Here is a 12,420-nt window from a genome sequence, read left to right on the forward strand (position 1 = left end):
CTTCCTAGGCCTGTGATCGCTTACTGCGGCACTCCAGCCGAGATGCCTCCTTGGCAAGGCGCTATGAGAGTTCGCCTCTGGCCTCGTCGTCAACCTGCTCTCTTGAGGGCCTCCTGGAGCCTGTTCACAAACTCAGCATAGGGCTCCTTTGAGGCTTCTGCCGGGTGCTTCGCAAGAAAAAACTTTGGGTTGGCTGGGTCCGGGCATTGGGGATCTCTTCAAAAGCGCCTTGTAGAAGATTCAGAAGGCGGTGAACGTGAAGGGTGTACACCGGCAGAGACGATCTGGATTGTTAGGGTTACTGAAGGCATCAAAAGTCGCAAAGTTTGAGCTGTTGTGTAGAAGCGCTACCGAGGCGGCCGCCCTGCCAAAAGCATTGCCGGCGAAACTTCGCCCTCAGGATCACAAATTGTGTAGGAGAAGCTCCAGGAGCATGCGGAAGGTGAGTCTTCCAGTCGAGTCCGAACCATTAAGTGAGTTCTCACGCGACCCATGCCTCTAGCATGCCTCTCACATAGGGGCTGGTGACACCTAGATCCCGCACGCTTTGCGGAGCTCAGTGAGGATGTTATAGCTTAAAGAGGCGGTTACTTCGACAACTCGCCTAATGACGCCCACCTCCTCCCCTCGAGTATTATCTGTATGAAGTGGACCGGGGGCACAATGCAAGAATCACCGGCATCGCCTTTATTTCCGCCAGGGTTTTCTTTCTTCTGCAGATCGGCGTACCACGCTCTAAGCGAGAGTTTTGAAACCCAGCCGTGCCATTACGCGGGCGCTGGACGGAGGCAGTGGCTTCGAAAATGAAGGCGGAGCAGTGAGGGGCTGGCTGGAGCCGCTGAGAGTTTGAATTGGAGTGATGAGCCGAGGGGCAGAAGGAGGACGAGGCGCCCAATTTAGTGGATATGAGAAAATTCGGGAAGCAAATTGAAGGTGAAAGATCGAAGGAGGGCGGCCTACAGCAAGGGAGCCGAGGGCCCGCAGGTTGATGGCGACAAAACATTGTCTCCGCGTCAGTAGCAGCCGACATCGGGCGCCACGAGGCCCCAGCGTAATCTTGAAGAAGTGCCCGATGTTTTCCCCAGTCCTTTAAGATTCCAATGTCCCCCCTCTGGGTACCATGGACACTGAGCTTCAATCTCCTCAACCAATTTAGCTGCTCCCTTCTCTTTACGGGGACCCTGTCACATTCGCTAATCCTTTCAGTTCCTCACAACGCAGCTTGTCATAAGCCCTGCTTTGGGTAGTGCTCCCCATACCTCACCGGGTGTTCCGCCGGATTCCAGAGTGTCCCTAGGACGCTGCGTGTCTCTGGATGCGCCCGATTCAGAAGGGATGGGCTTTATTACCGGAACGTGGTCCCTAGATCGTGATCCAGCGGACTTCGGTATCGCCAGTCTTCCCAGGCGAATACGTGAGCAGGGTGGAGGCGGTTCGGTGATTCCCGGTTTTGCAGCACCAGCTTGTAGTCAACCCCAAGAGGGTAAATGCCGCTAAGGAATAGGCGATCGGAGGAGGTTTCATCTGGTGGAGAGCCGCCAGCTTAACAGGAAGCTGCCGGTTTCTGGATCCTGACAATCCTGCCCTGTGCTGGTCTCTACGACTGCTTTATTAGGGTTCTCTCATTGTGGGCGCAAAGGGAGGTGGGTAGGAGATGAGCCCGAGGAGATCGGGGAGACCCGAGAAGTCATCATAGTGATGCATGATCTCTCACCTGGCTTCACGTCGATGGAGAGGAGCGTGGCATTTGAGCCTAATCATCCTCACCTGGGGGCAAGACCATTGTCCCACCGTGATGACTGAGCCAGACAGTTCATGACCCGCGTGACTCATAGGGGATGAGGAGGGGAAGTGCGGATGCGACCTGCAAGGCGCGTCAGAAGGTCCATTGGCGTCCCAACGTTCTACCACGGTGCTGCTGGGTCAGCAGTGCATCACTACAGTGTGAGAGACCAGGAACTTACTCTAGAAAGAGAGCAGAAACTCTAGGCATGCCACTCCAGTCTTGTTCCATCTATACTTGTTCCTGATTTGCTTCTGGGCCCAATTCAAGGTGCTAGAACTGACCTTTAAAGGTTAACATTACTTTAAAGGCTACCTTCTCTCTTATGAACCTAGTCATCCCTTCTGGATATCTTTGGAGGCCATGTTCAGGGTGCCCCAGCCATTTGAAAGAAGACAGGTGGCAACCAAGAAAGGGACTTTTGGGTAATGAAACCAAAAAGTTTAAAACTCCTTCCCCCAAGGAGAGTTGTCTCTCTCTAATGTGGTCTTCAGCAAGCAGGAACCCTCTGCCTTCATTAGACAACATGGAGTACCAGGCATAGTTCAACACAGTGCATCACTTGGATTGCCAACTGACCAGAAACATGCAAGAATCGTGGCTTTTGCCTTTATCAGGCAGCTGAATTGCATACTTCAGTAAACTGGTGCTAAAGCGAGTAAGAAATCAGTACCCACTAGCATCTGCAGATCCAGCTTCTATCTGTGGCACAGGAGCGAGACCCATTGAAGAAGCTGGCAATCTAGCTAGCAAGACTGTAAGTATCAGTTTAGTTCAGGGGTCAGCAACCTTTACCACCCAAAGAGCCATTTTCCACCGTTTTCCACAGCCCCGAAGCACCGTTTTCCACAGCCCCGAAGCACCGTTTTCCACAGCCTCGAAGATCTACGGAGCCGCCTTCAGTTCGGCCCCTCCATTCACCTTTCCTTCCAGGGTTGGGAGGTGGAGGCGCTGGGCAGGGAAACCCCGTCTGCCTGATGGATCAGGAGGGGCAGAGGGGGGATGGTGGCTGTGGCCTGCCCAGTGCCACCACCTCTCGCGCTGTGGGAGGCAGCGGTGCCAGGCAGGGAAACCCCCTCTGCCCAACGAAGCAGGCAGTCGCCTGCTTCATGGGGCAGAGGGGGGATGGAGGCTGCTCTGGAGGGACATGCCCAAGCTACCCTCTGACCTCCAGGGGTCAGAGGGCAGCGTGGGCATGTCCCTCCAGCCCTCCAGAGCAGCACTGGAAGGAGAGGTGAGTGGAGGGGATGTGAAAAGTGGTGCCCTCACACACGGAGCCGCCTCCGGTTCAGCCCCTCCACTCACCTTTCCTTTCAGCGCTGCTCTGGAGGGCCACGCCCATGCTACCCTCCAACCTCCAGCCACGTGGAGCCGCAGTATAAGGCTGAAAGAGCCGCATGCGGCTCCGGAACCGCGGGTTGCAGACCCCTGGTTTAGTTCATTAAATACAGTCATAGACAGCAGAAAGACTGTAAGTATGTGTTCCTCGCTCAACATCTGCCAAGGTAAATTATCCAGTCAGAACTGAACCTGAGATTTTCTGGAAGACCTCGGACCAGCCAATCACTCAGCCTAACCTATCTCACAGGGTTGTTGTGAGAGTAAAGTGGAGATGGGGAGCTCCTTGGAGAAAGTATGGGATAAGAATTCAATAAGACAGAAAGAAGTCACCATCTCCCACTCCTTGAGCAGTATAGTAACTGTAAAACCCCTGCTTTAATCTGCAGACAAGGTCACCAGACCCCACCCAGCCTATTAAGAGAAATGAGGACACATTCCTTCACAGGGCAGACTGCACATGCACTCATTCCTAGGTGCCAAATAGAAGAAGAAAGGCTGTCCTTGTTTCAAAGTTCTCCCGCTTCCATGACACTCTCTATAGTACAACCTGCATTCAGAAAATCCTTAACATAACCTTAAATTTCAGACTGTTTTTAAAAAAGAAAGGTAATTCACCTGTATATAGAAAAAAACTTGGAATGTCACCACTCTTGCGTATCATCTTGCAAATGTGCAGCCAACGCCTTACCTATGAAGAATATTCTTAAGGGACCTAGAAAAGTGGAGTAACTTGTTATTAAGCCATCAAAGAGAAAAGTCAAAGATTATCTCCTGAGTGCTGCTAATCAAAGACAAATAACTTTAAACAGACAAACACACACATCAGCGACTGCATGGTCTCAAGGGCTGCTGACCTCATAAAAGTCGCAGAATCATAAGCATCTCGGCCACCAGAAAAGTTCTTTTCAGAGGGCACATAATATTCGAACACTTAAGGGTACTTACAGGGCACTATGACAAAACTCAGGCATAGAAACTGACATCAGTTTTCTATCTTGAGTGTATTCCCCCACAGCCTCTCTCAATGATTTAGATCAACAACAACAAAAATGCTGGATTTTCCTGCACCAGCCTCTATCATTCGCATAAGCTCACTCAAGAGAGTTCAGGATTTTGATCTGCAGCAGGGGCTTTCAGTTTGTGCTATAGTAACATTACAGGGTAAACATACAGGAGAAGTATATCTACTTGCCTAAGTAAGAGGTTCGCTGCTGGGAGCTCAGTCTTAAGATCTCTACAGGCTCAATCCACACAGGATCTGCTCTACTTCCAGCTTCTGCGGACTTTGCAAGAGCCCTTGTGGAGGCAGGAAATCCAGCCAGAATGATGCAAGATATTGGGAAGAGCTGCAGATTTCAGCATATATTATTGCTGACACTTTCTTCTTTTTTGGAAACAAACAGTGCTAAAAGCAGGAACACAACAACACACTTTCCAGTAAAATAAACCTCTGGCACTCCAACTCCACTTACTTCTTAGGAAAATTACTTGCTCACTTACTGCAGCACATCAACAAATCAGGGAGAACACACAGACAATTTTTCCCTGTTATAGAAGCAAACCCCCCAAGAGGTCTGTCGATCAAATGTACTAGGAGTAGCATGTATGAATACTCCTTCCTTTGGCCTTCTTTTGATACAACTGCACTAATGCACTAAGGGTGAACCTTTGTGTAATGTTTAGGCAAGAAACCATGGCACAGTGATAAAGTGTTCACTTGGATGTCAAAGGTCTCAGGTTCAATTTCTAGTTTAAAAGACCAGGTAATAGGCAATACCATGGAGTTGAGATTCCTGAAAGGAGCAATCAGTCAGAAAAAATAATGTAATAGACCATAAGGACTAAAGCTCCAACTCAATATAAGGCAAGTTGTTGTGTTGTGGAGTCACAGGGACCAACTACAAAGTATCATGGTCCTAATCCAGCCTGTAGCCCATCTGCACTTCAAAGGCCATTCAGCATCTATCATGATTTCTGTAGTACTAGATGGAGTAGAGAAGTCTACCTTTTCAAAACTAGAGAAGTCAATGGAGAAAAGTAGTTACCTCACCTCTGCCATTAAGATGGTCATGATAAAGAAATTAAAACTGATTTGGAAGGTCCCAAAATCAAGTGGCCAATTGAAATCTTGAGTTTAATCTATCCACGGGTATCATGAGCCAGCATGGTGTAATGGCTAAGAGTGGAGGATTCTAATCTGGATTCCGCATTTTTCCATGTGAGCAGCTGACTCTGATCTAGTGAACCAGGTTTGTTTCCCCACTCCTACACATGAAGCCTGTTGGAAAATCTTTGACTAGTCACAGCCCCCCTACCTCACAAGGTTTCTGTGGCGGGGAAGGGAAAGGGGTTTTTAAGCCACTTTGAGACTCTTTAAAGGAAGAGGAAAGTGGAGCATAAAAACCAACTCTCCTTCTTTGTAGCAAGATATTGCCACAGAAGATGGTTGGCAAGTTCCCTTTTGCATTCAAATACAAACCATATCAGGCCCCCGTTACACCACAAGCCTGCCACCTTAAGCACAGCTGACATTGTCCAGAGCCATGGCAAAGGTGAAAACAAATTCCCCAACAACCAAAATCTCAAAGTGCTGTGCTCAGATCCCACCTTTTAACCAGAATCAGTTTTGTTGACAGCAAAGGCCTATAGAAGAGCTTCAGGCCTGCCTCTCTCCACAGTGGTTCCACCATCCACTGTCAACATAAGCTACTTTGAAATGGCTGAAAAACAGCATATGAAATTCAGTTAATTAAAACAGAAATTCTGCCAGTCAAGCTGGCAGTAGTGGGCAAAACAGCCATTGGGAAGTAGCAAACGCCCATGGAGATTTAACTTGTGTTCAATTTGCTGAGATATCTGACAGTTAAGAACATAAGAACATAAGAACAAGCCAGCTGGATCAGACCAAAGTCCATCTAGTCCATCTCTCTGCTACTCGCAGTGGCCCACCAGGTGCCTTTGGGAACTCACATGTAGGATGTGAACGCAATGGCCTTCTGCGGCTGTTGCTCCCGATCACCTGGTCTGTTAAGGCATTTGCAATCTCAGATCAAAGAGGATCAAGATTGGTAGCCATAAATCGACTTCTCCTCCATAAATCTGTCCAAGCCCCTTTTAAAGCTATCCAGGTTAGTGGCCATCACCACCTCCTGTGGCAGCATATTCCAAACACCAATCACACGTTGCGTGAAGAAGTGTTTCCTTTTATTAGTCCTAATTCTTCCCCCCAGCATTTTCAATGAATGCCCCCTGGTTCTAGTATTGTGAGAAAGAGAGAAAAATTTCTCTCTGTCAACATTTTCTACCCCATGCATAATTTTATAGACTTCAATCATATCCCCCCTTAGCCGCCTCCTCTCCAAACTAAAGAGTCCCAAACGCTGCAGCTCTCCTCATAGGGAAGGTGCTCCAGTCCCTCAATCATCCTTTTTTTTGCTGCCCTTTCTCTGCACTTTTTCTATCTCCTCAATATCCTTTTTTGAGATGCGGGGCGACCAGAACTGGACATACAGTACCTTTTAGCGCGGTCGCATTCACTGTTTTATATAAGGGCATGACAATCTTTGCAGTTTTATTATCAATTCCTTTTCTAATGATCCCCAGCATAGAGTTTGCCTTTTTCACAGCTGTTACGCATTGAGTTGACATTCCCATGGAACTATCAACTAAGACGCTTAAATCCTCTTTTCCTGGTCTGTGACTGATAGCACTTCGACCCCTGTAGCGTGTAGGTGAAATTTGGATTTTTTGCCCGTATGTGCATCACATTACATTTTGCTACATTGAACTGTGCATTTGCCATTTCTGAGCCTTACTCCACCTTAATTTCTTATCAAGGTCCGCTTTGAGCTCTTCAAGAACTCCTTTGTGGTTCTCACCACCCTACATAATTTGGTATCATCTGCAAACTTGGCCACCACGCTACCCACCCCTACTTCCAGGTCATTTATGAATAGGTTAAAGAGCACTGGTCCCAAAACGGATCCTTGGGGGACACCACTCCCTACATCTCTCCATTGTGAGAACTTCCCATTTACACCCACTCTTTGTTTCCTTAAGTTTCTCAACCAGTTTTTAATCCATAGGAGGACTTCCCCTCTTATTCCTTCATTGCTGAGATTTCTCAACAGTCTCTGGTGAGGAACTTTGTCAAAAGCCTTTTGGAAATCCAAGTAGACAATGTCCACCGGTTTACCCCTGTCCACATGCCTGTTTACACCCTCAAAGAACTCTAGTAAGTTTGTAAGACAGGATTTGCCTCTGCAAAAGCCATGCTGACTCTTTCTCAGCAGGTCTTGCTTTTCTACATGTTTTATAATTTTATCTTTAATGATAGATTCTACTAATTTACCAGGAACAGATGTCAAACTGACTGGCCTGTAATTTCCCGGGTCCCCCCTAGATCCTTTCTTAAAGACTGGTGTGACATTGGCCATCTTCCAGTCTTCAGGGATGGAGCCTGATTTCAGGGATAAGTTGCATATTAAAGTGAGAAGATCAGCAATTTCATGCTTGAGCTCTTTAAGAACTCTTGGGTGAATGCAATCTGGACCAGGGGATTTTGTAACATTTAGTTTATCAATGGCAGCCAGAACTTCTTCCTTGTCTACCACTATCTTCACTAGTTCCTCGGATTCGCCTCCTAAGAAGCTTGGTTCAGGTGCAGGAATGTTCCTCACCTCCTCTTGGGTGAAGACAGATGCAAAGCACTCATTGAGCTTCCCTGCAATCTCCCTGCCATACTTTTAGCACACCCTTTGTTCCTTTGTCATCTAACGGGCTCATCAGCTTCCTTTGCTGGCTTTCTCGTTTTTGATGTACTTTTGAATAAACTCGTTTGTTGCTGGTCTTGATGTTCGCAGCCACAGCGCTCCTCATAACTTTTTTTTTGCCTCCCTTACAGTTAACTTGCTTCTCTTTTGCCACCATTTGTGTTCCCTCTCATATTCTTCATCAGCCAAACTGGACTTCCATTTTCTAAAAAAAGACATTTTCTTTTTTCTGATAATTTCCTCAACCTCTCTTTGTTAACCATGGTGGCTTTCTTTTTGGACTGGGTGCTGCCTTTTCTAACCTGTGGAACACATTCCAGCCGAGCTTTTATTACTGTGTTTTTAACAACCTCCAAGCATCCTGGGCCAGTTTTGACTCTCTCGATTTTCCCTTTCAGCTTCCTGCAAGCACTATTCCCCCCTCATCTTTTGAGAAATTTCCCTTTCTGAAGGCTAATGTAACTACATTAGTAGCTGCTTACTTGTTCAAGCATGCTGAGATACTGAATCTGACAGCATTGTGGTTCCCTATCGGCTCAACAACACTGACTTCCTGCACCAGGTCCTGGGTCCCACATAGAATTAGATCTAGGATCACCTCTCCCCTGGTTGGTTCCACAACCATCTGCTCTTAAGCCACAGTCATTTAGCATTAACCAGGAATGTTCTCTCCCTTTACTATGACCTGAACATGCATTTTTCCAGTTTATATAGGGATAGTTAAAATCACCCATTAACACTACTACATTTTTTTGTTTTTGTTGGCCTCTCTAATTTCTGTTTCCATCTCAGAATCCTCTTTTGTGCACTTTGGTCAGGGGGATGGCATAATATATTCCCTAATTATTAAACTGTCCTTCTACATCCTGGTATTGATATCCACAGTGATTCTGTAGGGGAAACCAGCTCCCCTTGCATTGTCTATTTTATGTGTGATACTCATGCTCTCTTTGATGTAGTGGCAACTCCACCGCCAATGCGCCCTGTCCTATCCTTCCTATAGAGCCGGTAGCCTGGTATAACAGCATCCCACTGGTTCTCCTCATTCCACCATTTCTCTGTAATGCCCACTATATCAAAGTCCCTCCTTCAAAACTCTGTAACTCTAGTTCTACATTTTAGGTCGAATGCTTCTACTCATTAGCATAGAGACACCTGTATTTGTCTCTGTCCTTAACCTGGGATTTATGTGTTTTAATTCTCAAGTCTTTTGTAGACACCTATCCCTTGTCACATGCATTACTAAGCTATGTTCCTCGGGCTTGTATGTGGTTACTGGATTTAGAAAAACCTCCCTCTCTGTCTGCATCCCCATAGATACTGTATTCCGAACCGAAGTCACCCTTGTAGCTCTTGTCGGCTTTCTCTAGGGATCAGTTTAAAAGCTGTTCTGCCACCTTTTTAATGCTGAGCGCCAGCAGCCTGGTTCCTCTTTGGTTAAGATGAAGTCCGGCCCGGTTTTACAGGCCTCCCTTTTCCCAAAAGGTTACCCAGTTCCTGACAAATCTGAAACCCTCTGCCTTACACCACCTTCTCATCCACGCATTGAGACGCTGTATCTCCGCTTGCCTAGCTCGCCCTGCGCGTGGAACGGGTAGCATTTCTGAGAATGCCACCTTGGAGGTCCTGGACTTCAACCTGTTTCCTAGCAGCCTAAATTTAGCTTCCAGAACCTCCCGGCTACATTTCCCAATGTCGTTGGTGCCAATGTGGACCACAACTGCTGACTCCACCCCAGCACTGTCTAAAAGCCTATCTAGACGAAGCGTGACATCCGCAACCCTCGCACCAGGCAGGCAAGTCACCATGCGGTCATCACGCCTCTCACAAACCCAATTCGAAGGTTGCCTCAGAGCACTTGGAATGTGGTCCACCCTCTTCCATTTTATGGCACACACACCTTCATTCTAAACTGGTATGTTTATAGATCACCATTTTAATCCTGAGGCAATTCAACTTCCTTTTCCTCACATACACACTCTTTGAGAGAAATCTGACATAGAAGACAACAAGCTTCATTTGGGTTAACAACCAACCAGTCTTTCCACTGGTGTCCAGTAAAGACAATGGGTGTTCTCTTTACTGTGGCACCGTCCCACAGGGATTTCAGTCCACACAGGTTTGTGATCCTCTGCATGACTTTTATGGGGATTAATAGCAGTCCTTTCTCCTCCTTGTATCAGCAGAAAAACTGTTGGAATCCAGCCTGATATTCCACCTTCTTAAACTTGGGTCTGTAAGATCAAGCAGACTTCTCAAGCCTGCGTTACTTGCCATCAAGCTAGTCGCTAGTGACATGAGCCTAAAACAGGCCATCCTATCCCTGAACGTGAACACCAAAGAATGGAGCAAAAATAACAGGAATTCATACTTCTTAACATGCTTCACTACCAAGCAGTTTTCCACTTTTAATGCATCATTCCCCTTTTACTGCATCATCTTCTTTGGCCAAGGTATTGCTGATGGATGATGGCATTTATGATGTCCAGTTCTTATACAATTGTTCCTAAGCTTGTCAAAGTTCCAGATCACATAGAAATCTCCAGACAAATCTGCCAGACAGGATCAACTGTAAACAGGGCAAAGATCTAAAAAATCAGGGTGCAAATCCCCACATAACCGTCTAATTCATGACTTCAGCCAGATTTCAGGGCATATTGTCTTATTTCTGTTAGTATTAATAACAGGCATTACAAAGCACTTGCTTTTGGGTTTCAGTATGACCAACGTGGCAATTTACATCTGTGGGGTCAGCCACGTTCCCTCAGCCTGGCCTCCCTCACGGAGTTTTTGTGCAGCCCTGAGCTCTAGGGATTAAGGCCAATATCAAAATATACTGGACAGAAACCATGTATGTAATCTTATTTTCATTTAAACTTGTACTTAAAACATGCTGATGAGATAAAAGACAAGTAATAGTAAGGGAGGAGAGAAGGGAATCTTTCAGCCCTTGATTCCAAATCTGCAGTATTTTCGTAGACATTCTTTTCATAATAATGTTCAAAGCATTCCCAACATGACTCAATGGTAAAAGAGGGGGAAATAGCACACTCATCTATAAATAGAGCATGAAAGGTCTGCTCCTATATAAGCAGCACAAAACTGAAGAGCCGTTTAGAAGAGAAAACGCCTGATAATAGTTTTGAACATGCCATTTTCCAGGCAGTCCCTTCTGAAGGACACATCAGAGCTCAACGTTTCCAATTCATGAAGCAGTGCTAATAGTAGCCTCCAAGAAGTTCATTTAGATTCCTTGCTAGCTGGAGGGGGAAAGTCCCAAGGAATCATTACAATCAAGGGAAGCTGAAAGTACAAGAGCCCCGCTGACTGAAAGACCTCGATTGAACTCCTTTCCCATTTCTCTCTCTCAATAGTCTTGCTGCTTTGTTGTCAGTGACCAGCCAATTGTCTCCAATACTGTGTCTATATCAGAAAAACAAAGGCAGCTTTGGGTGGTTTGGTTCCCAGAAAGAATACCGAGCTCAAAACTGCCCAGAAACTGCCTTGAAGCCTTGTCTCTTAATCCTTTGAGTGTTCATGAGAATGCATGTTACTCAATAGCAAAGAGAAAGGCACTGACTCTGCTCACGCTGAGTGGGAGGCATAATTTCCTGTGTTAAAGGGAAACTGGGGTGAAAAGGATGTTTTACCAGCTCTTTTACAGTGCATCTGCTAAAGTCTTTGTTGAAGGGAGAAGAAACTAACTAGTTTTATAAACTGAAAAAAGAGAGTTCTGGGCCAAGTCCTACTTTGTATTTATTTCATTTTTCTCTTCAGTAGGGACCCACAGTGGAATGCATCATTTTCCTCTCCTCCACTTGCTACTCACAACCACCCTATAGAAAGCAGGTTAGGCTGTAAGTGTGTAGACTGGCCCAAGGTCACCCAGAAAGGTTTTGTGGCACTGTCAAAGGCTTTCACAGCTGGAATCAACTAGCTGTCGTGGGGTTCCCAGGCTGGGTGGCTGGGGCCTGGTAGTTTTTGCTCCTCGTGAGCAAAATATACTCCACCACACAATCATTCCACATTGTGTCATGGAGAGAAACATATGCCTCTGAAAATGCCAACCATAAGATGCCATCCATGCAGGCAAAATGTTAGGTGCAACTATACCGGGCCACAACCACACAGCCCAAAAGAACAGCCACTTTTGTGGCACAGTGACAATTTGAACCTGAGTCTCCTAGAACCTAGTATGACACTAAACTCTACAGCTCAGATTCAACCTTGCCAATTTCATCTCCAGCATAAAGATGATGTGTAAGATGAAAATCCAAGTGTTATCTCCAATGGAATCATCATCATCATCAGAAATCATAGCTATCAAGATCTTCAGCCAGTGTTGGTCTTCATATACATTGGGTTCTTCCCAAGAACCTAGAATGTCATAATATATCAGTGTTGTATATGTGAGGATCCAAGCAGTGTGGCCTTTTGTAATTGACAAATGGAGATTTTATCAATATGTAGGTTGTTCAAGTGTTGTTCAAGGTTTTTGGAATGGCACCCAGTTTGCCAAAAATC

General features: G+C 46.2%; 1 protein-coding gene across 5 annotated transcripts in view; it reads right to left on the minus strand.

Moving 5' to 3' along the window:
• PLCH1 (phospholipase C eta 1) overlaps nucleotides 1–12,420 on the minus strand; it is a 151,342-nt gene that overhangs the window by 90,738 nt on the left and 48,184 nt on the right. Inside the window, exon 1 of one of the 5 annotated variants that reach the window (XM_048505202.1) lies at nucleotides 3,740–3,802. The exons of the other annotated variants lie outside the window; for them this stretch is intronic. Within the exon in view, the coding sequence (XP_048361159.1) occupies nucleotides 3,740–3,785 (46 nt within the window). The 5' untranslated portion in view covers nucleotides 3,786–3,802. Of the gene's footprint in view, nucleotides 1–3,739; nucleotides 3,803–12,420 lie in introns of those variants that run through there. 5 annotated transcript variants of the gene reach the window in all.

Source organism: Sphaerodactylus townsendi, linkage group LG08 (assembly GCF_021028975.2).
Source record: "Sphaerodactylus townsendi isolate TG3544 linkage group LG08, MPM_Stown_v2.3, whole genome shotgun sequence".
Classification (NCBI taxonomy): domain Eukaryota; kingdom Metazoa; phylum Chordata; class Lepidosauria; order Squamata; family Sphaerodactylidae; genus Sphaerodactylus; species Sphaerodactylus townsendi.